Source organism: Scatophagus argus, chromosome 5 (assembly GCF_020382885.2).
Source record: "Scatophagus argus isolate fScaArg1 chromosome 5, fScaArg1.pri, whole genome shotgun sequence".
In the NCBI taxonomy this organism is placed as follows: domain Eukaryota; kingdom Metazoa; phylum Chordata; class Actinopteri; family Scatophagidae; genus Scatophagus; species Scatophagus argus.
Genome location: NC_058497.1, coordinates 20,901,346 through 20,925,081, shown reverse-complemented (window position 1 = coordinate 20,925,081; position 23,736 = coordinate 20,901,346). Strand labels below are relative to the sequence as shown.

The 23,736-nt window shown below is 39.0% G+C and overlaps 6 protein-coding genes across 6 annotated transcripts; 3 read left to right on the top strand and 3 right to left on the bottom strand.

Annotated features, from left to right (window-relative positions):
- Positions 1 to 605: 605 nt before the first annotated feature.
- Positions 606 to 1,667, bottom strand: LOC124059122 (olfactory receptor 4D1-like). Its single transcript, XM_046388901.1, has one exon. It carries the CDS (start codon positions 1,630 to 1,632, stop codon positions 691 to 693), a length of 942 nt encoding a protein of 313 aa, XP_046244857.1. The 5' UTR covers positions 1,633 to 1,667; the 3' UTR covers positions 606 to 690.
- A 2,968-nt stretch (positions 1,668 to 4,635) lies between these two features.
- LOC124059094 (olfactory receptor 1-like) lies at positions 4,636 to 5,574 on the bottom strand. Its single transcript, XM_046388863.1, has one exon. The coding sequence runs from the start codon at positions 5,572 to 5,574 to the stop codon at positions 4,636 to 4,638; it is 939 nt and encodes a 312-aa protein (XP_046244819.1).
- Positions 5,575 to 9,018: 3,444 nt separating this feature from the next.
- Positions 9,019 to 9,972, top strand: LOC124058977 (olfactory receptor 5B12-like). The gene has a single exon (XM_046388630.1). It carries the CDS (start codon positions 9,019 to 9,021, stop codon positions 9,952 to 9,954), a length of 936 nt encoding a protein of 311 aa, XP_046244586.1. The 3' UTR covers positions 9,955 to 9,972.
- Positions 9,973 to 12,797: 2,825 nt separating this feature from the next.
- LOC124058957 (olfactory receptor 52N4-like) lies at positions 12,798 to 13,733 on the top strand. The gene has a single exon (XM_046388601.1). The coding sequence runs from the start codon at positions 12,798 to 12,800 to the stop codon at positions 13,731 to 13,733; it is 936 nt and encodes a 311-aa protein (XP_046244557.1).
- Positions 13,734 to 15,675: 1,942 nt separating this feature from the next.
- Positions 15,676 to 20,657, bottom strand: chrna10a (cholinergic receptor, nicotinic, alpha 10a). The gene is made up of 5 exons (XM_046390235.1): positions 20,288 to 20,657; positions 19,250 to 19,395; positions 18,322 to 18,476; positions 17,226 to 17,758; positions 15,676 to 16,533 (listed from the first exon to the last, which is right to left on the bottom strand). The coding sequence occupies exons 1-5, from the start codon at positions 20,370 to 20,372 to the stop codon at positions 15,833 to 15,835; spliced, it is 1,620 nt and encodes a 539-aa protein (XP_046246191.1). The 5' UTR covers positions 20,373 to 20,657; the 3' UTR covers positions 15,676 to 15,832.
- On the top strand, positions 20,640 to 23,229 carry LOC124059853 (post-GPI attachment to proteins factor 2-like). The gene is made up of 6 exons (XM_046390234.1): positions 20,640 to 21,155; positions 21,367 to 21,540; positions 21,622 to 21,871; positions 22,147 to 22,253; positions 22,345 to 22,453; positions 22,554 to 23,229. Exons 2-6 carry the CDS (start codon positions 21,373 to 21,375, stop codon positions 22,682 to 22,684), a joined length of 765 nt encoding a protein of 254 aa, XP_046246190.1. The 5' UTR covers positions 20,640 to 21,155; positions 21,367 to 21,372; the 3' UTR covers positions 22,685 to 23,229.
- The last annotated feature ends 507 nt before the right edge of the window (positions 23,230 to 23,736 follow it).

The window sequence follows — 23,736 nt, the reverse complement described above, 5'->3', positions numbered from 1 at the left end:
TGGGTCCTCCCACAGTCCCAAAAACATGCACATTAGGTTAATTGGCTACTCTACATTGCCCCTAGGTGTGAGTGTGGATGTGTGTGGTTGTCTGTCTTCCTGTGTCAGCCCTGCGATTGACTGGCGACCAGTCCAGGGTGAACCCCGCCTTTCGCCCGTGATCAACTTGGATAGGCTCCAGCCCCCCTGCGACTCTGACAGATAAGTGGTATAGAAAATGGATGGATGGACATATACGGATGCATGTGGGCGTGCTGTAACTTTCTTTTATTTATAATAATGATTTTGTTCAACTATGCATTACATGAAAGAGTCAAGGTCATTTCTCCACAATTCTACTGTAAGTCACTTTTATAAAATGATAGGAAATGACAGGAACCAATATGAGAGAGAGAGAGAAAATGAAGAAATTAGTCACAATAATGATGGATCCCTTCAGCACTGAAAACATTCTTTTTAAAATGCTCAGAAACACGTTTCAACATAATTGTGAGGATTAAATGATTACATATTCACAAAACAAATAATCATTAAATGAAGAAATATGTAACTTGCTACTGAAAGCATAGATCAAAAATATTTCGTATAGAGATTTGGGACTTAGTTTAAGCTGTACAATTACATAAGTTTAAAAAAAATTGTTTAATTCCCCATGTGAATGTAAAATATTTAACCAAAACTGAAAACTGGTTACACATTTGATGAACCAGCATTTCTTTTTAGGAATATTTTTATGCATTCCCGGAGTTCTTTGATTCTCAGTCCATATATAATAGGGTCCAAAAGCGGGGGGAAAACTAAAACTGACGCACCAAATGTCCTTCTCAGAAAAGGGGACACACTCTCAGTTCGATGGCCAATGAGCGTAAACAAAGTATTGATCTGTAGAAATAAGTAAACGATTAAATGTGAGCTGCACGTCTGAACAGCTTTTCTCCTGGCATTGGACTGATTAGTCATAACACACGTTCGTAGGATCTGTGCATATGTGAATATCATTAAAGCCAGCGGTCCTCCTTGGATTAATATCATAAAAACCACTCCGTAGTAGTTGTTCACGCTGGTGTCCTCACAGATCAGTTTCAATAATGATGGATTGTTGCAGAACAAATCCACTATATTCGTCCTGCAAATTTTGAACCGTGCAAGCAATAAAAACAACGTAACCATTATTGAGAAATTTATGAACCATATCAAAATAATAATTCTTACTAAGTTCTGCAGAGTCATGATGGTATTATACCTCAAAGGACAACTTATGGCAATATATCTGTCATATGCCATGGCACTCAAGATCAACAGGTTTCCTGTACCATAAACATGAATCAGAAAAGCTTGAATGATACATGCAGGATGGGAGATCTGCCTGTTCTGTGTCACAATGCTCAAAAGAAGCTGAGGGAAAAAAGCTGAAGCACCCACCATGTCACTAATGGGCAGGTTGATGAGCAGGATAAACATGGGCTTGTGTAACTTTTTAGTCAAGGCTATTGTTGTTAATATCAACAAGTTGCAAAACATAACAAGTAGATATGTCAAAGTCCCAAACAAAAACGCTGGGTAGACATATGCATTAGACAAACTCAGTGTTTCCAGAGTTAGTAAAAGTGCAGAAGATGAATTTGTGTACATAACTGTACAGTACTGCACACTATAAAGTTGTTCTTGTAAATGTTGTGTCTTCTGCAGAAAAACGTGTCATCTCTTGCCAACTGATGTAGGAACAATTTTCAACTGAAAAAAAGAGAAAAACGTTAACACAATCACAAGCGAATAATATGAGATTTTGTTCGAAGGAAAAAATTCAGCCATGCTTCTGATATCTTACCTTTGGCAACTTGTTATCCTTTCTCACCCGCAAGTCAAACATGTCATAAGACATAATGTTCAAGACTCTGCCTCTTATAGTCATCCAAGCACATGGTAACCAGTGATATGACCCAAGAGTGCAGCTCAGAGGGGTTTTGTAACAAGACAAACATACAGTAAGGAAAACATATATGATGTAATGCATTTTCCAAACAGCTTTTGTTTAGGATACCAGAGACTGAAATGTTAACACAGTTAATACTGACAGACTGGTGCAAAGTCAACAACCTGAATGTCAACAAGACCAAAGAGATGGTCGTGGATTCAGAACAGCACTCTCTGCTGAACATCAACGGCTCCACTGTGGCGATAGTGAAGAGCGCCAAATTCCTCAACCTCACCTGGGCCCTCAACACCCGCTCCACTGTGGAGAAAGCTCAGCAGCGGCTCCACTTCCTGGGCAAGCTGAGGAAAGCTATCTGGGCTCTTACAGGCAGACTGTGCAACAGCTTCTTTCCTCAAGCCATAAGACTCCTTAATTTTCAGAGGCCGGCCTGACGCACAACACAACCACACTTTATACCTCATAATGTTCACAATGACTGCTCAACCTGCATTTTATACTGTTTATACTGATTGCATTAACTGTCTAACTTACCTGCACTTTATGGCTGTCTCACACATTCCACACAGAACCACAATGCTGCTCCTTTTTTCTTTACTGTTTTCTTTTGCACTGCGTATGCTCTTTGTGCAGTATGTATAGTCTGTATTGTTTACATTAAGTATAGTTATGCATAAGTTGTATTTAACTTCTCATGTAGTGTACTGTAGCACCTGGTCCTTTGATGAATACTGTGTCACTTCACTGTTCACTGCACTACTGTAAACAGCTGAAATGGCAATAAAAACACCACTTGACTTGACTTGATGTCCTTCATTGACTGACGTTAAAGAGTTTCTTTGAGATGGAGATCTTTATAAATTGTTCGAAGTCATGTTTTGCAAAGTATGACCTCATATTTTGCTGGCTGTAAGTAATTAGGACTAAACAAACAGTCAGTTTGACTGATAACTGTTAAAATTGAGTCTAAAGCAAAATTCACTCAGATAGGTGGGATGGGATAGCTGAGTTTGATCAGTGGTTGTCCAACATCTCATGCCTAAATTGCATTCCAGATTAAGAAATCAGAAAAATTGGCCGATGCATTGGAAGTGCAGTTTTTACAAAAATGAATGGGTGCCATCTTGGCTTCCAAATTAAATGACAAGTGAATGCTACAGAATAGCTTAAGAATTTCAGTAGGATGATGATTAAGTCTAACATTGTGACAACTCTGTGCTTAAGGTCTTTTTTCCCCTTTGGTTTTACTTAAACTTACTCTGAACTATCCAGATACATGACTCAATGTGTTTATGAACTGAACACTGCTTAGCCATTTAGTTTTATAGTACCTTCAAGCCTGTCTGTCACCGTGATATACCCTGACAGGAGAGTACATCTCCCAACACAGAAAACTGTTGGAACAGAACAAAAGTTCACCATGTGCTTCAGTAAGACACATTATAAATATAAAAGTGCTGTTATTGTAAACTGCAATAAGAGGAGCAGGCAGAAATGCTTGCACAGATTAAAGGTTAAATATATGAGAAGTTGAACATTGATATAGCAGCAATCAACTCTTTAGATATCTTGTCTTTGTAAAGCTATAGCAGAGAAATGACATCCTGAGCAAACAGTGTCCTTACACCGCTTTTGTCATTGCTGTAGTCTGAGCCTCTCAGCTGTCGGCTGTGTGCACGTCAGTGTATGTGAGCGACTGTGAAGAAACATAGTTGATGAGTCTTATATTCACTTCACCAAATATCAAAACTTTGGGCTAAAAATGCTTTGCAGTGAAACTCAGTAATCAATTATCTTTCTCCAGAATCATTTATTGCTCCTTTAAACTCAAAATTAGTGGAAGAATTTCACTACAACATCTTTTTGGTTTTATAGCCTTCCTGCAGCTTCTTAATAATATATCTATCTAACATCTAACATGCCACAAAAATTACATTTTTTTGTTGTTGTTTTGTTGCAAATTTTTATTAAATGACTTAACATGAAATCTGTTTCAGAATATTTAGATTTTTTTAATGGACCACACAGCAAACATCAGCACATGTTGTATATATCATACATTTTTTTTGTTGTTTTGGATTCAGCAACCCAAAACAACAAGTGTGATTGATGCATGTAAAGTTGCATTTTAGACACCTGGTGAAAAACCTGTGAAAAACAATATTTGAACATGCAAAGTCTGACCAAGTGTGAAGAACAGGCTAAACATGTGGGATATAATAAAATTACATATAGACAATTGTTCACAGCACAAAATGCTCTACAAAAAGAAACACAAGAAGCGATCACAGGAAAAAGTAAGTTTTCCCAATCTGTAACAAGCATATATACTCAAATATGTTATTTATTTTATGATAACAGCCTGATGCACACAGGTTCACTGGACTCAACATAATTGACTGGGCTAATTTTTTTTTTCTAAAACTGTTTAAATTTACTACTTGTACTGAGGAAAAAAACATACTGGCAAAAAACAAAAAAAACCCCACTTCAGATCCAATGTAAAATCTTCTGTCCTGCACTGGAAACAGCATTTCCATACAGAGAGAACTGCTGAAAATGGTTGTAGTTTGTGTTCGTGCGCTCGTAATGGTTCCATGCATAGTTGACTTTCTTTCCACAATATTGCTTAAATTGTCAGAATTTTCCAGAGACCGCACAGCATTATGATGATGAAAAAGTTGGCAGCATTGCATACAGATTCAGACGGTCGCTCTTCTCCTTTTTAAGACTCTTAGGAGAGTGTTTCGTATTTCGCTTGTATACAGCCCGTATACGATTGGATTCAGAAGCGGAGGTACGAGAAAGATTAGCATGCCCATTATCTTTTGCAAGTCAGCAGAGACATTTTTGAACCTGTGAGATAAAATTGTGAAAGTTCCCGCAATCTCAAATACGACTAATATAACCAACTGTGCAACACATGTGTTGACAGCTTTAATCTTTGCTTCAGACCTCTTTGAAACCACACACGTGATCAGTATCTTCACATAGGAAAACATCTGGATGGACACACTTAACACTTGCATGACGGCTGTGTTAAATAAACCTATGACATTATTGACCATAGTGTTTCCACATGTGAGCTTCAGTAGTGATGGGTTATCACAGAACACATTCATAATAATAGATTTGCACCTGGGTAGTCTGGTCTGTAAAGAGAACAATAATAAAATCAAGACAAAGTCAAGAGCCCAAACTACAGAGATAATACAGATAATGAGTCTGGGGGTCATAATAGAGCTGTAGCGTAACGGCATGCAGATGGCAGTATAACGATCAAAAGACATTGCTGCGAGAATGAACAAAATTCCACCTCCGTACATGTGAAGCAAGAATGCTTGTAAAACACAGAGAGGATAGTAAATCTTGTTTGTCTCTGTAACAATGTCTGAAAGTACTTTTGGTAGCATTGCAGTTATGCCAATCAGATCGTTGAGGGGAAGACTAAACAGGATGAAATACATGGGCTTGTGAAGGTTCTTCTTCAGAATGATCAAAGTCAACAAGATGATGTTGCAAAATATGCTGAAAACATAAATCACAATACCAAGAAAAAATATGGGATACTTTCCTCCGGGTGGAATGACAAAAGGATCCAAGGTTAACTCGGAGCTGAACCCGAAAGAAGAGTTTTCCATTTGCACTTAAATCAGTGAGAAGAACAGCAATGAAATTTCATTATTGGAAAATGATTAAAAGTCTAAAGCAGTCACAAGCCAGACAACATGTCAATACCAAAGCACAAAGTGTTGAGAGCTTCCCTGACCTCCTTGCTTTATTTCTTTTTCCCATAGCCATAAGCACAACTTGGTTACGTCATCTTTTGCCTCTGGGATTGTTAGTGGCTTTGCAAAAATATCAGGATTACTATGACAATAAAGTTCGGAAATCCCACTACAAGGAAAAACCTAAGGAGTCAAACTGCAGTTACATCAGGCTTAAGGAAAGCTAAAGTTATGGATTATTGTTGTTAGTTAGTGATGGTGTTAAAGGCTTTACTGTAGATTTACCCTCAAATTAGTCAATTAATTCCCAGTGAATTGATCAAACAAGATGAGATTATGACAACATGTAACTGCAGGACCAGGCCACAGATGTAAAGAAACACATAGACAAACAGTTTAAAATGCACAGATAAAACAAAAAGAGAATAATGTATCACCTTCATTATAACATTATGAGTGTGTTATAACACCTACACCATGTGACACTGACTTTGCTGATTTGATTAACCAACTGTATTCAAACAGAGAGCAAATGGGTGGATAAATGCTTGGCCTTATTTAAGACGAAATGTCTTCAGTCCAGACACAAAAAAGAAGCAAAATCTCTCTTACAATATGCCGTTTTGATGTATTTTGATGATTTATGTGGGACATGCCATCCAAAGGAGTACCAGAATGTAGGTTTAGGTTTAATTTTAAATCTTGGAGAAATGCTTGAAGGTCAATGTCAGTCTTAGTTGATTATTTACTTGATTATCTTTTATTTGACTTAACAATTAGGCCTCAATCTTTTCAATAACAGGACTTCTGGTGTAAACATGTTTGTGTTTTTCTTAATTACCAAATTTACTGAATGCATCATGGTCCATACACTGTGGCCCAGTCAATCAAAAGAAACTGGACTTTTTATATAATTCTTTAGTACTTCAAATCTGTCAAAACTACATTGTGTCTGTTTGAAATTTAGAAATCCAGCCAAAGAGTCAGACATTGTTTTAAAAGAGGACTCTAATAACATCCAAAGCCACATTTGGCCTACATCAAGGCAGCAAAGGTCTGAGTGGTGCTTCAAACTGTTACTTTGAAAAGGCCCTACTGATATCACACAGCAACAGGAATACTGGAAATTACATTTAGCCCAGTAAATTCATGATACTGCAACAATATTATGTAACTAGACATACTACAAATCTGCAAAGTTACATCAGCTAGATGTGTCAGTACTCTGTCAAAACACATTTATTAATGAGTCCCTTGGAGATATAATTAGATGACATGTTATTAACTGTCTCACGTTGTAATTAATCCCTGGACAATGAGCAAAGCCTCCAGATGATAATGAGATTCCTTGTTTTCTGCTAATGAAGACTGCTGTTTAATAACACCTAAGATGGGCTCTGGCATGTGCCATGACAACTTGTAAACATTTGACTCTTTAGCTTTAATCATTAAATATGTCATTATATATTATATACAACATTTTTTTTTTTTTTTTTTTAAAAATCAAGTTCACAGTTGTTGTAAAAGTACCACAAGATGGTCTTGGCTTTCCACTGTGTTTTATAATGAATTTGCTTGTTTTAATTAATTTATCCTATTGCTTTATCAATTAGAAAAATGTATGATATGTTGGAATTGTGCTGCTCAGGCATTTCTGTATGTCCCAGAAGAAAGATAATAATTGAAAGAGGGAAGTGAAGTGGTCACAGGCCTTTGGGAACAGGGACAGAGGACTGTTAGGACATTAGGACATTAGGAACAACTAATCATCTCACCCAAGAGAAATGGTCAGGATGGACCCGTGAGTTGCTTTGATAATTGATTTGAATCTCTATTTACTTCCAGTAGTCCTTCTGCTGTCCAAAAATTGAACAATCAGAATAATTTGGTTCATTGAATACTGCTGTCGCCTCACAGAGAAGTGCAGGGTACAAACCTGCTCTCTGCATCTTTCTTGGTAAAGTTTACATGTTCTTTTGCTGTTTGCATGGGTTTTTTCCAAAACACATTCAGATGGGGTGAATTTCAGTTACAGACCCTGCCCAGCTCAGCATGAAACCACTGCAGTGTTTTGTCTTTGTTTTGTTTTTTGTTTTGTTTTATTGGGGTTTTTTTGTTTGTTTGTATGTTTTTTTGCTTCCTTAAGTGAATCCTTTGTATTGCATGGAGACGAGTATTCATTTTTTGACTGGGCTTTTAAGGAGCTTTAAAGTTTATATTGTAAGCATTTGTTTTTGAAGAAAGGCCTAAGGGCCCAGTGTGTGTGAGTGTGTGTCACTGTAACTCTTTCTGATCATGAAGGTCCCCTATGTGGTATGTACACATCCAAACAGTATAAAGTTTTCATTTGTGTAAATTTCTGTGTCCTATATAAATTATGATTGTCTGTGTTCAGATTTGGGTTATTTCACTGATTCAACTTTTTAATGTGAATAAAGTCAATTCAAATCATCATATATAATTTTCCCTCAGTGCTGCCCTTATTTTGAAAATGCTTGTGTGATAACGCTGTGGTGGACACTGACTCAAAGTAAAACTGCCACACATACACACGAGTCATATGCATGACTGGAAAGAGGCAAAGAGAGAAGACGAAGAAAAAGAAGCTTTATTGTTATTGTACAGAATGCAATGAAATTCCGTTTGGTTGCCTCTCTCTTATAGCAACGTGTCACATTCACAGTCACTATGAGAATATATTAAAAATAACATAAATAGCAAAAACAGTAAAGTGCAGATGAAGTGTTATATATTTTATATAACTAGTCTATGGATAGGCTGACTTTAGTCTCCAAAATGGGGGATCTGACTTTTGACCTCAGAGGTTTTTTGATCCTTCACTTGTCCAGGACTCTTCAAAATGTGTCTAACATGAAACTTCCTTGCTCACACATGGAGAACATGTACAGTTCAAGTAGCTAATGAAATGCTGGCTCTCTAATGGGGAGGGCAGTGAATCAATGTGAAATGTCACTCGTGCTGAAGATAAAAGAGATCGAGATTTATCTGCTGAGTCGGGATTTTCATCTCCACAGTCAAGGTGTTGTCATCTGGGAGAACAAACAGATCAGTGTTATTTCCACATCAACATCCACATCACTTTAATGCATATAAAGTGAAAATGCTGCACCTTTATGCTTGCAATGTGACTGTCCCTTCTGTTAGAGAACACATTTGAGCTCAGATGATTGAAACATTAGTACTTACAGGAGAAGAATACTGAAAATAATCGGTTAACAGATCCAGCTGAACTGTTCACTACATGCGTTCTGTTATTGTGCATATTTAAAATTTAACGTGATTTATTTTTTTTTATTTTTTACTACATTTTTTATGTTTTTCATCAAATGAAACAGAATGGAAAACAACATGACAGTTTCTGGTGGTATAATAGAGATCCAAGGCTTTGACATATCTCCAGAGTTCATGTACCCGCTGTTTTTCTTACTGCTGTTTGTTTACTTTTGCCTGCTTTTCTCTAACTTTGGAGTACTCCTCCTTATCATCACCGAGAAGAGTCTGCACCAGCCCATGTACATTCTTTTTTGCAACCTGTCCGTCAACGATGTGATCGGTAACACCGTGCTTCTGCCTCAGCTGATGGCTCACATCGTTTCAACCGAGCGGTTCATCACCTACAGCCAGTGTGTGGTTCAGGCCTTTTACAGCCACACGTTTGGATCGGCTTCGCACATGATTCTCATCATAATGGCAATTGACAGATATGTGGCGATATGTCACCCCTTAAAGTACAGCTCAGTAATGACCACTAAAACTGTGATCGGGCTGTCAGCAGGTGCGTGGGGGCTGTCGGTGCTGCTCGTGTCTGTTCTCATAGGGCTCACAGTGAGGTTGTCTCGGTGCAGATCAGTCATACTAAATGCTTACTGTGACAACGCGTCTCTGTTCAAGCTTTCCTGTGAGGATGTGTCCATCAACAACATCTATGGACTCTTTTTCACTGTGCTGCTGTTCAGTTGCTCTATGGGAAGCGTAGGCGTCACTTATTTCCGAATAGCTCTCATCTGCTGGATAAAGAAGAACAGAGAGCTGAATAACAAAGCTCTACAGACGTGTGCAAGCCATCTTGTTCTTTACCTCATCATGCTCTGGTCGGGGATTTTCACAATCATATTACATCGTTTCCCAGATTACCCGGATTTAAGGAAGATTGCATCCATTTTGTTTCATGTAGTCCCTGCTAATTTAAATCCAGTCATTTATGGAATGCAAACAAAGTCATTACACAACAGAATTATTCACGTACTGAGAAGAAAAGTGACTCCAACATAATATCTTCTGTCATCTGTTCATGCTGTGTGTAAGGCCTGAACCTAACATATATGGAGTTGTTTTCACTTGTCACACCCGTTCTGAATCTGTCTCTGTCTGGAATACAAAGATTTTTAGACACAGAAGCCGGTTTCAATTGAAACGATAATTTTATATACGCTTAAGTAAGTGAATTTTTTTGAAAACTAAAGCAAACAAGTGAGGAAATGCAAGATTGGCTGTTAATCTACTGATAACACATGTTGTGTTGTTGTCTCAGGTCTGCTGTGTCCACATTAACAACTTCTCTGGCAGCCGTGTAGTGCGTAAACACTATAAAGTCAAGGATCTGCTTTTGTGCTCTGTTGATGATCGCAAAGTTCATGAAAATCACTAAAATCACTCTATTGCTGTAATAATGAATGTGAGCATGCAATTAGACCGTGTTCATGTGTTTGTTTTCGCTGAATTGCAGGGATTATTTTAACATTCAAATATTTTGTGTAGTATATTTATTGTAAACAGCTTATTATTCTGTATAAGTCTGAATAAGCTGTCAGTGCTGTTTCTCTCTACAGAACAAAAATACAACTCTTTACTTGTGTGTAGAATATTGTACACACATTTGGATAAGACTGTAAGTTTTGTCCTAAAATGTGCATTTTTTTGTTTATATATATTCAGAATCTGTAGTTAACAGCTGTTTGTTTTTATGTTATTGTTTGTTCATTCTTTCCGACAAAATCTCAATATGATCTCTTGATGAAAGGTCATCCTGTGGCCTCAGCAGGCTTTGCAGTCTGAAATAAAGCAACACTTCCACCTTTCTGACCTCGACTGTGCACATTCCTCCAATAGTCTGTATTTTCCAAAACCTGATTCAAAACAGAGATCTGTTTATTAAGTATTGTGTTTTACTTTAGGCTAAGATTAAAAGGTCATGGCCCTTTTTGCAACATGAAGTCCAGAGATAATACACATCAAGATGTGAGCAAATGTTGGTGTGGATTTAATGGATAATCCATGTGAGTCAGTGAGTTTCTGTTGTTGTCTCTTGTTCTGATTTTAGCTACAGAACCTTACCTGGTTATTTTTCTTCATACAGTGACTTTTCTGTACAGTCATGATAGTAAAGTTGCATTTCCCACCCCCGGAATGGGCGGCACAGTGGTGCAGTGGTTAGCACTGTCGCCTCATAGCAAGAGGGTTCCAGGTTCCAATCCCGGTCTGGCTTCTATGTGGAGTTTGCATGTTCTCCCTGTGCCTGCATGGGTTTTCTCCAGGTATTCCGGCTTCCTCCCACAATACCAAAAACATGCACATTAGGTTTATTGGCTACTCTGTATTGCCCCTAGGTGTGTGTGTGAGGTTGTCTGTCTTTGTGTGTTGGCACAGGGAGAACATGCAAACTCCACATAGAAGCCAGACCGGGATTGGAACCTGGAACCCTCTTGCTATGAGGCGACAGTGCTAACCACTGCACCACCGTGCCACCCATTCTCCCCAACTTCATAAACAAAACACATTCCAGCCATATACTGCAGGATGACTTTCTTGCCCACTTGGAAACAGACTTGGCATCTGGGGGAAAACAACTGAATGATCAACCCAATACCAGTCCGACCTACTTGTTATATAGGACGATATCAGGTCTCCATACATAACTACTAGGTATGCGGATGGTATCGAGTCCATCGTAATCATCTTTATTCCATTTGAGGTATGCATCTACCCACACTTGCCGTATCCATAAATATGCAGTCAAAATTTGATTTCGTTCATCCTGTGAAAATTATAGAAATAAGTGTCAACAACGGGACATATACAGGAAGCCCCAAGAGCCAAGTAAGGAAAATTCTGGTGATCCATTTTCACCAGAATGAAAGGCTGAAGTCTGACCTAAATTGTTTTCTCACTCCTGTTTATGACTTAACAAGGACAATCTTTCTAACAGGATAATATTTCTAAGTTTCTTATGTTTTTTTTTTCTTCATCTGTGAAACAATTCGGGGTAATTGCTGCTGTAACACTCGTTTCAGCGAAGCTGAAGCGCACTACAACCAAATATTCTAAACAGGACTAATGAAATCTGATGTTTTCTTCCAGATGGGTTTCATTTGCAGCCTAGAAATCCTAGAAATGACATTTACATACAACTAACCTCCATCCATCCATTTTCTATACCGCTTATCCATCAGGGGGGCTGGAGCCTATTCCAGCTGACTACGGACGAGAACATACAATGAATTCACATCAGCAAATTCATTTACTAAGGAAACATGATGAGGACCAGATGTGTTTTCTCTAGACATAAGTAAATGTTATTAATTAACTTCTATGGCAAGTCACAAATATTTTTCTTGCAGGAAAGAAACCAAAAACACAATATTTTCCTGTATCTAGTGTTGGAGTCCTGCATTCCCCCACCTTGTTATCCCATGAGGCACGTAAATGAAATCTTTGGATTTCTTCTTCCAAATGAGTTCAAACAATTTCTATGAGGCGAGATTGTTTAATTTCTCTTTTGAGGTGGGAAGAAAGAGAGAAAATGTGAATACATGACAGAGGGTGGGAGGGGACAGAGGGGATGTCGGGCTAGTTTGCCAATGAAATGCTGGCTCTCTAATGGGGAGGGCAGTGAATCAATGTGAAATGTCACTTGTGCTGAAGATAAAAGAGCTCAGATGATTGAAACATTTGTACTTACAGGAGAAGAATACTGAACTTAATCAGTTAACAGGTCCAGCTGAACTGTTCACTACATGCGTTCTGTTATTGTGCACATTTAAAATTTAACGTGATTTATTTTTTTTTATTTTTTACTACATTTTTTCTGTTTAATGTTTTTCATCAAATGAAACAGAATGGAAAACAACATGACAGTTTCTGGTGGTATAATAGAGATCCAAGGCTTTGACATATCTCCAGAGTTCATGTACCCGCTGTTTTTCTTACTGCTGTTTGTTTACTTTTGCCTGCTTTTCTCTAACTTTGGAGTACTCCTCCTTATCATCACCGAGAAGAGTCTGCACCAGCCCATGTACATTCTTTTTTGCAACCTGTCCGTCAACGATGTGATCGGTAACACCGTGCTTCTGCCTCAGCTGATGGCTCACATCGTTTCAACCGAGCGGTTCATCACCTACAGCCAGTGTGTGGTTCAGGCCTTTTACAGCCACACGTTTGGATCGGCTTCGCACATGATTCTCATCATAATGGCAATTGACAGATATGTGGCGATATGTCACCCCTTAAAGTACAGCTCAGTAATGACCACTAAAACTGTGATCGGGCTGTCAGCAGGTGCGTGGGGGCTGTCGGTGCTGCTCGTGTCTGTTCTCATAGGGCTCACAGTGAGGTTGTCTCGGTGCAGATCAGTCATACTAAATGCTTACTGTGACAACGCGTCTCTGTTCAAGCTTTCCTGTGAGGATGTGTCCATCAACAACATCTATGGACTCTTTTTCACTGTGCTGCTGTTCAGTTGCTCTATGGGAAGCATAGCCGTCACTTATTTCCGAATAGCTCTCATCTGCTGGATAAAGAAGAACAGAGAGCTGAATAACAAAGCTCTACAGACGTGTGCAAGCCATCTTGTTCTTTACCTCATCATGCTCTGGTCGGGGTTTTTAACAATCATATTGCATCGTTTCCCAGATTACCCGGATTTAAGGAAGATTGCATACATTTTGTTTCATGTAGTCCCTGCTAATTTAAATCCAGTCATTTATGGAATGCAAACAAAGTCATTACGCAACAGAATTATTCACGTACTGAGAAGAAAATTGACTCCAACATAATATTTTCTGTCATCTGTTCATGCTGTGTGTAAGTTGTTTTCACTTGTCACACCTGTTCTGAATCTGTCTCTGCCTGGAATACAAAGATTTTTAAACACAGAAGTCGGTTTCAATTGAAACATTAACTTTATATACGCTTAAGTAAGTGAATTTTTTTGAAAACTAAAACAAACAAGTGAGAAAATGCAAGATTGGCTGCTAATCTACTGTTGTCTCAGGTCTGCTGTTTCCACAGTAACAACTTCTCTGGCAGTCGTGTTCATGAAAATCACTAAAATCACTCTATTGCTGTAATAATGAATGTGAGCATGCAATTAGACCGTGTTCATGTGTTTGTTTTCGCTGAAATGCAGGGATTATTTTAATATTCAGATATTTCGTGTAGTATATTCATTGTAAACAGCTTATTATTCTGTATAAGTCTGAATAAGCTGTCAGTGCTGTTTCTCTCTACAGAACAAAAATACAACTCTTTACTTGTGTATAGAATATTGTACACACATTTGGATAAGACTGTAAGTTTGGTCCTAAAATGTTCATTTTTTTGTTTATATCTATTCAGAATCTGTAGTTAACAGCTGTTTGTTTTTATGTTATTGTTTGTTCATTCTTTCCGACAAAATCTCAATATGATCTCTTGATGAAAGGTCATCCTGTGGCCTCAGCAGGCTTTGCAATCTGAAATAAAGCAATACTTTCACCTTTCTGACCTCGACTGTGCACATTCCTCCAATAGTCTGTATTTTCCAAAACCTTATTCAAAACAGAGATCTGTTTATTAAGTATTGTGTTTTACTTTAGGCTAAGATTAAAAGGTCATGGCCCTTTTTGCAACATGAAGTCCAGAGATAATACACATCAAGATGTGAGCAAATGTTGGTGGGGATTTAACGGATAATCCATGTGACTTAGTGAGTTTCTGTTGTTGTCTCTTGTTCTGATTTTACCTGCAGAACCTTACCTGGTTATTTTTCTTCATACAGTGACTTTTCTGTACAGTCATGATAGTAAAATTGCATTTCCCACCTCCAGACTGTCACACATACAGTATCAGTTAATATCTCATGCTCATTTATTTCTGTGGTTTTTAATAAATTAAATTAGATTGAATTAATAAAATAAAGCCAGATTTTCTTTGTTTTTTTTCTTGTGGAAATGCAGTAGGGCGGCAGGGCAGTGGATAGCACTGTCGCCCCACTGTCGCCTGCGTGGGTTTTCTCCGGGTATTCCAGCTTCCTCCCACAATACCAAAAACATGCACATTAGGTTAACTGGCTACTCTATATTGCCCCTAGGTGTGAGTGTGAGAGTGTGTGGTTGTCTGTCTTTGTGTGTTGGCCCTGCAATTGACTCGCGACCAGTCCAGGGTGTACCCCGCCTCTCGCCCGTAGTCAGCTGGGATAGGCTCCAGCTCCTCCTCGACCCTGACGGATAAGCGGTATAGAAAATGGATGGATGGATGGAAATACAGTATCTAGAGCCCCTTCAGTGTTTTCAGGGCAAAATCTTAACAACTAAAGCCTGCAGTGTGTGTCTTTTTGTACTTTAAAGGTAAAATAATGAAATGGTTTCAGAGCTGCTTTGGAGACAAAATAGCTGAAAAAGATAATAACAACAACAATAATAATAAGAAAGATACTTTTATATTGCTTTTGTGAATCCCTTGACTGATCATTTAAGGTACAAAGAAACATGCATTGATGTACACAAATTAATATATATATGTGTTTTTTTTTTTATTTAAAATATAAACACAAAATTATGGAAGTAGAGAAAATGGTAGAAAAATGTTTCATTTTCCTATAGATTTTCAGCCGTTTCTTGGCTGAGCTTTGTAACTTTCACACGGCCAATAGGACAACGGTTGGAGCATGTAAGTTGTTAACAATAACAATCTTAAACTCAAACTGAAAATTTTTTATCAAAGATCTACTTCTACTCACAGGGCTCCAAAAGGGTGGAAACATGGCCTCCAACATGGACAATTAGAGGTTTGGATAAAATACAATCTGAGTGTTTTTATGAATTTATTGGATAAAATAGGATATTTAGTAAAACCTATTAACAGTGTCATTCAGACCAAATTCTCAGGCTGGCAGTTATATGGCTTTCCCCATGATAAGAAGGCTCATGAAAAACACCATTATGAAAAATATCCACATGAAGAAGCGATCTAAAACTTTGGCTACTTTCTTCCACTCCCCAGTCCTTTTCTGTGTGGCCCTCTGGTCTCTGTAACAGTTGGCTATGTACTCAATGTTACGCAGTAGCTGCCTCTCATTGCTGTGGGTGATGCAGGAAACCTCCCTGTCTTTCCTCTCTGCCTCGCTCACACCTCCCTTCCTGCATCTCCTCTGATCCACAGAGTCTCCACAGTCCATGCTCATGAACACGCCATTCTTCCAGGTGCTGTAGTGGCTGGTAGGGTTCTTGCCCATTGAGCCTATCGGACTCATCATCTGATCCGTGTCTTCTCTCTCCTCTGCAATCGTGGAGCCCGCTGTCTCTTGTCCGTTCTCAAATTTGAGGACACATTCCTCTCTGCATGGTCCTGCCTGACCGTTCATGTTGCAGTTGTTGTTCTTTACAAGCGGATGCTCTTGTTTCTCTGGAGGTGGTGACATGCAATTCTCACCAACTTCATAAACAAAACACATTCTGGCCATATACTGCAGGATGACTTTCTTGGCCCACTTGGGAACAGGCTTGGCATCCGGGCCACAGTGGTGTATGTTCATGATGAAGATGGTGAGGGCAGTGGAGGCTGTGATCATGGTCATTGTGGCAATGTAATACTTTCCTGAAGAAAAACATAAGAAATAATAATAATTATAAATAAATAATAAGAAGAAAATAGACAGGGAAGTCAACAGTCATAACAAAAATTGGTTTCCAACCTGCGTCTCCTCAGCGGGACATCTACCCTGCTGCCCTGGTTTGCACAAAGTTATCTATGCTTTTATGTTTCCAAGCCTTGACTACTATAACGCTGCTACAATCCAACTCCGATTGCAAATTTTAAAAGGCACCAACAAATATGAGCATGCAACTCCTGTTCTGGCCAACTTACACTGGCTACCTGTTTTATTTTGTATTGATTTTAAAATTTTAAATAGATTTTCCACAAATTATATAAAAGATTTATTGATCCACCTATTTGCCTTTGTGCTCCCTGGTTGTTCTGGCTTGAGACTAAAAGCAGAGTTACCAGAATGTGGAACACTCAGCCTATTGAGATCAGACAGGCTATGTAATTATGATCTTTTAAATGTTCCTGTAAAACTTTCTTTTAAAGGACATCATTTATGAATTCTTAGATAAAAATTATGAGGTTTTAGCGTTCAGCTCTTGGTATGCAACATTCTTTATCTGTGCAGTTTTAAACTGCTGTTTTTTCTTTCTCTTCCTTTTCTGTGAAGCTCTCTGTAACCATGTTTAGAAAAATGCCATATAAATAAAGGGTGGGATTTGACCCGATTTTACTGTCCTCACCAATAAGTGGCACATTCTCAGAGGGCGGCATGATCTCTGCAACCAACAGCTGAAAGACAGTGAGCGCCAGCATCACGGTGACACCCAAAGACACCTTCTCTCCAGAGTCAGCAGGCAGGTAGAAGCCCAGCGGAGCCAAGAAAGAGATCATCACACACGGTATGAGCAAGTTGAAGACATAGAAAGACGCTTTCCTCTTCAGTTTCAGTGTGTAGGTCACATCGGGGTAAGGATCAGCACAGCAGCCGTACAGAATAACGTTCTTCTTAGCCGGCATACCCAGCACCTCCCACTCCACATTTTCCACCAGGTCAGCCAGGTCGGCACTCTCCAGGGCATTCAGGATGTCCAGCTGGTTACCATTGTAGGTCCAAGAGCCGTATGTGAACCTGCACTGCTGAGCATCGAAGGGGAAGTAAGACACATCCACTTTGCAGGAGCTCTTAGTGATAGCTGGAGAATCCCACATTATCAGGCCATCATGACGGATCACCACGTTGGTGTCCATGGGACCAGTGAAATGGTCATCAGCACTGAAATGCAAGTAGATGTTTTGGATACCTTTAAAGAATCTCCGAAGAGCAGAGACAAGGTGGGAAATGATGTGAGGAATAAACTTGATCAGGATACAAAGGCACAAGTACACCTACCGAGGGAAGAGTCAACACATTTAGAAGAGTTGTACTCTTTCCTCAGTGCTATGCCTGCATTTTATATCCTTCCAGTATGTGTTTGTGTTAGCGTGTAAGCATGTAGTTGGTATATAGTATTAGTTCTTACCTATTTATCATATTCATTGTAAGGTCATTAGAGGCACTGGTAGGAATTCTTGCTCCCTGGCCTACATCTTTCCTTCTCTCTCTTCCACTGTCTCCTAAAAGTTGCACCTTTGATTTTAATTGTAAAATTTACATTTGTGTTGTTGTGTCAGGATTATTAGTAGATATGTTACTGGTGTATAAAGAGCAGACAAAGGCCTGGACACTCCTATAAATAAAGGCTTCAAGGAATGTTCAGCTTGTGCCTTGTATACTAATCAACAGGAGCCACGCTGGGATAACAATTGAATGATCAACCCAATACCAGTCCGACCTACTTGTTATATAGGACGATATCAGGTCTCCATACATAACTACTAGGTATGCGGATGGTATCGAGTCCATCGTAATCATCTTTATTCCATTTGAGGTATGCATCTACCCACACTTGCCGTATCCATAAATATGCAGTCAAAATTTGATTTCGCTCATCCTGTGAAATATTGAAAATTATAGAAATAAGTGGCAACAACAGGGGACATATACAGGAAGCCCCAAGAGGCAAGTAAGGAAAAACATACAGCGAATTCATTTACTAAGGAAACATGATGAGGACCAGATGTGTTTTCTCTAGACATAAGCAAATGTTATTAATTAACTTCTATGGCAGGTCACAAATGGTTTTCTTGCAGGAAAGCAACCAAAAACACAATATTTTCCTGTATCTAGTGTTGGAGTCCTGCTCTCCCCCACCTTGTTATCCCATGAGGGACGTAAATGAAGTCTTTGGATTTCCTCTTCCAAATGAGTTTAAACAATTTCTATGAGGCGGGATTGTTTAATTTCTCCATACAACACAAGATACACTTACACAGTGTGTGCAGTGAAATATTACTGTCACGTCTTCCTTTTGGCTTCAAATGTATTTTAATCAGTGTTAATCTGCAGTGTTGACAAGCTTTTGGCCAATAGAAAGACACAACAGTGATCTGAGTAACGTTTAAAGATCACCCTGGAAAAAAACGTTTTTGTCCCGCCTGTTCTTCACAAACACGGGAGAGAAAACAATTTACACCAGACTTGGAAAAAATGGATCACATTATTGTTTCACATTATTTTTTTTCTCACTTGCCTCTCAGGGCCTCATCACAGGTAAAACAAAAACAAGATAAAAAAAATAAAGATGAGATCACTTGTCTAACGCCACTGGGTGGGTATCTGCGCAGACTGTTGGTGGCGACTTGTGCGCCCTGTGTTATTCTTTACCATATCGATAATTTGTGACAGTGTAACCTGCAGGGTCACATTCAGTATGTTGTCTGTGTCCTCCACAGGCCTCAGTGCACTGGTGTAGTTGGTGAATAAATCATTCAGGAGCTTCTGAGCATACTTCCCATGAGCACACCAACAGGCTAAAACAGGAAGAGAAACAAATCACAGTCATATGTTGTACTTTTTTTTTTTCAAGTAAAAGAAAATAGAAAAATATGAGCAGGCTGTTTGGCTAAAATGGTGTTCTGATGTGATCATTTTTGATAAAATCCATTTTCTGGACACTCATAGGAAATGCAGCGACGTGGATGCTGACGTGGGAAGAAAGAGAGAAAATGTGAACGCATGACAGATGGTGGGAGGGGACAGAGGGGATGTCAGGCTAGCTTGCCCTTCTATAAAGCTCGAGAAAGGGATCAGGAAAATCTGCCATAATGTACCAGCAGTGACTTTCTCTGTTCAGACGGTGTATTTGAACTTTTAGCATGTGTTGATTGAACAGTTAATCCACAGATATGAGTCTCAAAAAGAGCTGAGGGACAGGGAGACTAAACATTCCTGTGCTGTGAAAGCAGGACAGTCGATAATTATTCAACAGAAGAGCATTTCCAGATTGAATTTTGCCACGTTTCAAAGCCACTTGAAGCACAATTTATATTCTAACTGGGGCTTGTTTCTATTGTCAACAATGGATTTTGTGACCCAGCCAGATGTTAATCCTGAAACACTTTCAGTAAAGCCTCGGATACAAAGAAGGGCTGTGGGATTATGATGAAAGCAAATCCCTCAACAACTGGCTTCAAGTTTCTGGGTAAGAGCTCGCCTAGAAGAGGACTGGGAATGTGAAGAGAAACCGATGATACACAAAATATTAATAAAATGAACCTCGATGTTTCATGCAAATGTTGTATCAGAATCTCTGAAAAAACATTGTTTATACCCTATCAAATAAAGGATAAATAAAGGAATTCTGATTCTGATATCAACATTTTAGATTTCACACGAAGTAAATAAAAATAAATGCAAACTTACTTGGCAAAATACTGACACTCAGAAGCAAGAGGTATGCAGTTTGGATTCTCCATCGTTTCATGTTGCTGAAACAAATTATTTCCATCCGAGGAACACTGGAGCTACGCTGTGCAGTTTCATTCCATAAAAAAAATAAAAATAAATAAAAACAGAGAAGAAAATGGAAAGAAAATGAATCTGACAGCAAAAGCAGTTGGAGGCTGTTGTGTCTGCGAGATGCGCAAGACCATCAAGTGCACAGATGATACTGAGAGAGGAAAGAGAGGCGGGGCAGCAGCCACATGTCAAACCCATCACGCACATGTACAGTAGGATGTGGATTTGACTGGATGGGTTTATGGGGGAAAAATAAAATAAAATGGGAAAGCAAAAGTCGATCTTTTGTTCCGGTGCAGCACCTGAGAGAGCTCCCGGCCTCATCCTCCTCAGTCAAGCAATAAACCCTCATTTGCGCTTTTTGTTTTTACACTGCAGCTAATTTTAACCATTAATTAACATGACTTCTCTGCTGCGGTGCTTCATGTTTGACAGGCTGCACCGCTTAGACGCGGCAGCTCAACGCGCTCCTCTGCTCGCTTTCTCTTCCGGGTGCTGATGTTGTCCCTGCGCTGAATTTTCCTCCGGCTCTCGGCTGCCCCAGGAAGAAGCTGCATCTGCGGTCTTATTGTCATCTTCTGGGAGCCTTCGGATAAAATTTGGCACATGTAAAAAATCTCGCAGGAATACGAAATGGCTGGATGATCCTCAGCTGTTTGCACCATGGGTGTATGTGCTGGTCCATCCTGCAGCCTGACAGGTTGACATTGTAATAGCGTAGTTATTGAGCAGCCTCGTGCGTGCGGTTTGGTGGACAGTACACCTTGTGCAGGTAGGTTGATTTCGTGTCTCAGACTCGAAGTGTTCAGTATATGCATATAGTAAAATGTCCCCAGATAATTACCGATCTCATTATTTATATTCGGATGTAGCCTAGCCTACAGTGTTGACATGGACAAAGCTATTCATCATACATTTCATCTGCCTGCTTTTGCAAGATGTGCTTGACTTGTTTTTAAATAGGACTTTTTTCACTGTTTCAGACCAAGATGCTACAAGGCTCAAATATCCTGGGGCATGAGAGGCCCCTGGTGATCAGGATATCGTTCACCACCTTTGTTTTGGGCACTGTGTCTCTGCCACTGTTTGGACTAATAACTTGTGTCGTCATATCCTCTGTTTTTCATTTTGAGGACTCCACTGGGACACACTGCCAGGTAATGTCTTGGTTTCATATTCTTCTTTTAAGGCCACATACATTTTTGAAGTTACACTAAATCATTATTGTGTGTTTTCAGGTTCCTAATTACCTGCCATCTATCAGTGCCTCAATAAGTCTTAGTCCTGAGTGCCACATATGGCGGTTCTGCATCGGACTGCACTCAGCCCCAAGGTTACTGGTGGCGTTTACCTACTTCAGGTTTTACAAAACACGTTTTGCCTCAAGGTTCCCCGAGAGTCCGCTCAGCTGCTTGAGCCTGGCCTTTTCTGTTTCAGAGAACCTGGGCCTCTTGCTGCTCACATACGTATCGTCCAGTGAAACATACTGTGAGTGATCCATATTTAAGTGCGCTTTTACTGGAGCTTTTTTTGGGTCCAAGTGGAGATGTTGTGAGATGTGTTTTAATGGTTTATGAAAAGCTTAATTTCTATTCTAAGCTCTTCATCATCTATTCAGCAAAATAAAGAATCTTACATTAGTGTAGTAAAAATAATGAACAGCAGATTTTCAGCTGTTTGTCGTATGACTTGCACTTGATTATTGCGCTTACTGTGGTTTGCTCACCAAATCTCCTTCTCTCTTTGTATATTTTGCTCTTCAGTTGTACATAAGGAAGGCTTTGTCCTCTTCATCATCAGTTCCCTTATTTACATGCTGATAACCTGCCATTTATGGAAGGCCATTAAGAAGTATTCACTAAGTCCTGAGGTAAGAAATGCCAGCTCACACACTGCAGACTGAAAACACGCGTCACTATTTCTATCCAATTCAGTATTGCTGGTTTTTTTTTTCTTTACAGGATGCCAAGTCTCACCACTGGAAGGTACGTTTCTTACTTCTCAACGTATCCTTCTGTGCTTTTGCCGGATTCTTTTATTGGAAACACAACATGTACTGTGAGTCAGGGAGTAAGTATTAAATCAGCTTTATTTTTTGTTTCATCCTTAAGGGTCCTTAACTAGAAATAAACATTTGTCTATCATTTCCCCCTGTTTCTTCTTTTCACAGGTTATACACTTTTTGCCCTGTTTGAGTATCTAGTTGTTTTCTCCAACATGGCCTTCCATCTCACAGCAGTGTGGGACTTCAAGAGCCGGGAGGTCATGGTCGTTTCGTCCACTGAAGATAAAGACTTCTGACTAGAAACTCCAGGATTAAGTGCTAAATGTACAAACACTCAACCCCCTGATCCTAACAGCCTTGATCCTGCCATGGAGGAAGAGTGGGATGAAGGCCTTTTCCATATATTTCCATGACGATGGCTCTGAAGTCCTTAGAAAGTGTAGATGTCGGAACAAGAGATATGCACACGTGCTGCTGTATGGTCTATGGTCTTTATTCAGTGCAAAGTGCATTTTTTTTGGTGTATATTTTATTTTGTGTAATGTAAAATTTAAATTTTTTTTATAATAAAATGTATGGTCATACTGTATGTGTGCCAAAGTAAAAAATTTTTTTTCAAACACATTTGACTTTCATTTCGATATACATATAAAGGGGAATGTCTGTAAATTATTTTGGAGGGAGTGAAATTGTGGGCTTTGAATCTTTTGAGTCTCAGATAGGGTCCACACATAGAAACACTGACACTGCTATTTAGAGCGTTTTCATACCATTCAGAAAGTTCTGCTGTTTAAGTCAGTTAATGACTACAAAAGTCCCTCACACATACAGAGAGCACAGACTAATGGCAGACAGAGGTGGTTGGTGAGTTTCCTGATACACTGCAATATGTCAAATGTATGAAAAATCACAAGTAAAACATTGGAACACAGTGGAACGAAGTTAACTTTTTTATTAGTTTGATTATTTCATATCAGACAAAGCTCTTCAGATTTGTCAAAAAAAAAACCTTCAAAAGGTAATTTGTTGGTTTTTGATTATAATTTACAACTAATGTGTTAAACAGTATTTTTGAAAATGACCATATTATCATGTAATGAAGCCAACATTAAGGATTCAAGGAGCTTTATTGTCATTTCACACATGTAGAAACATGAGGTGGAGCGAAATTAGCTTCCCTGGTCCCGGTATAAGCCCAAAACCTACAATACTAATGCTGTAAATATAAAAATAACACTATATAAATATAAAAACAACCAGAATAAGAGATATAACCAGTGAACATGGACCAGATGGCAGCAGTATTTACACCTGTGTCCAGCTCTAATGACAGATAGTCTGCATACCG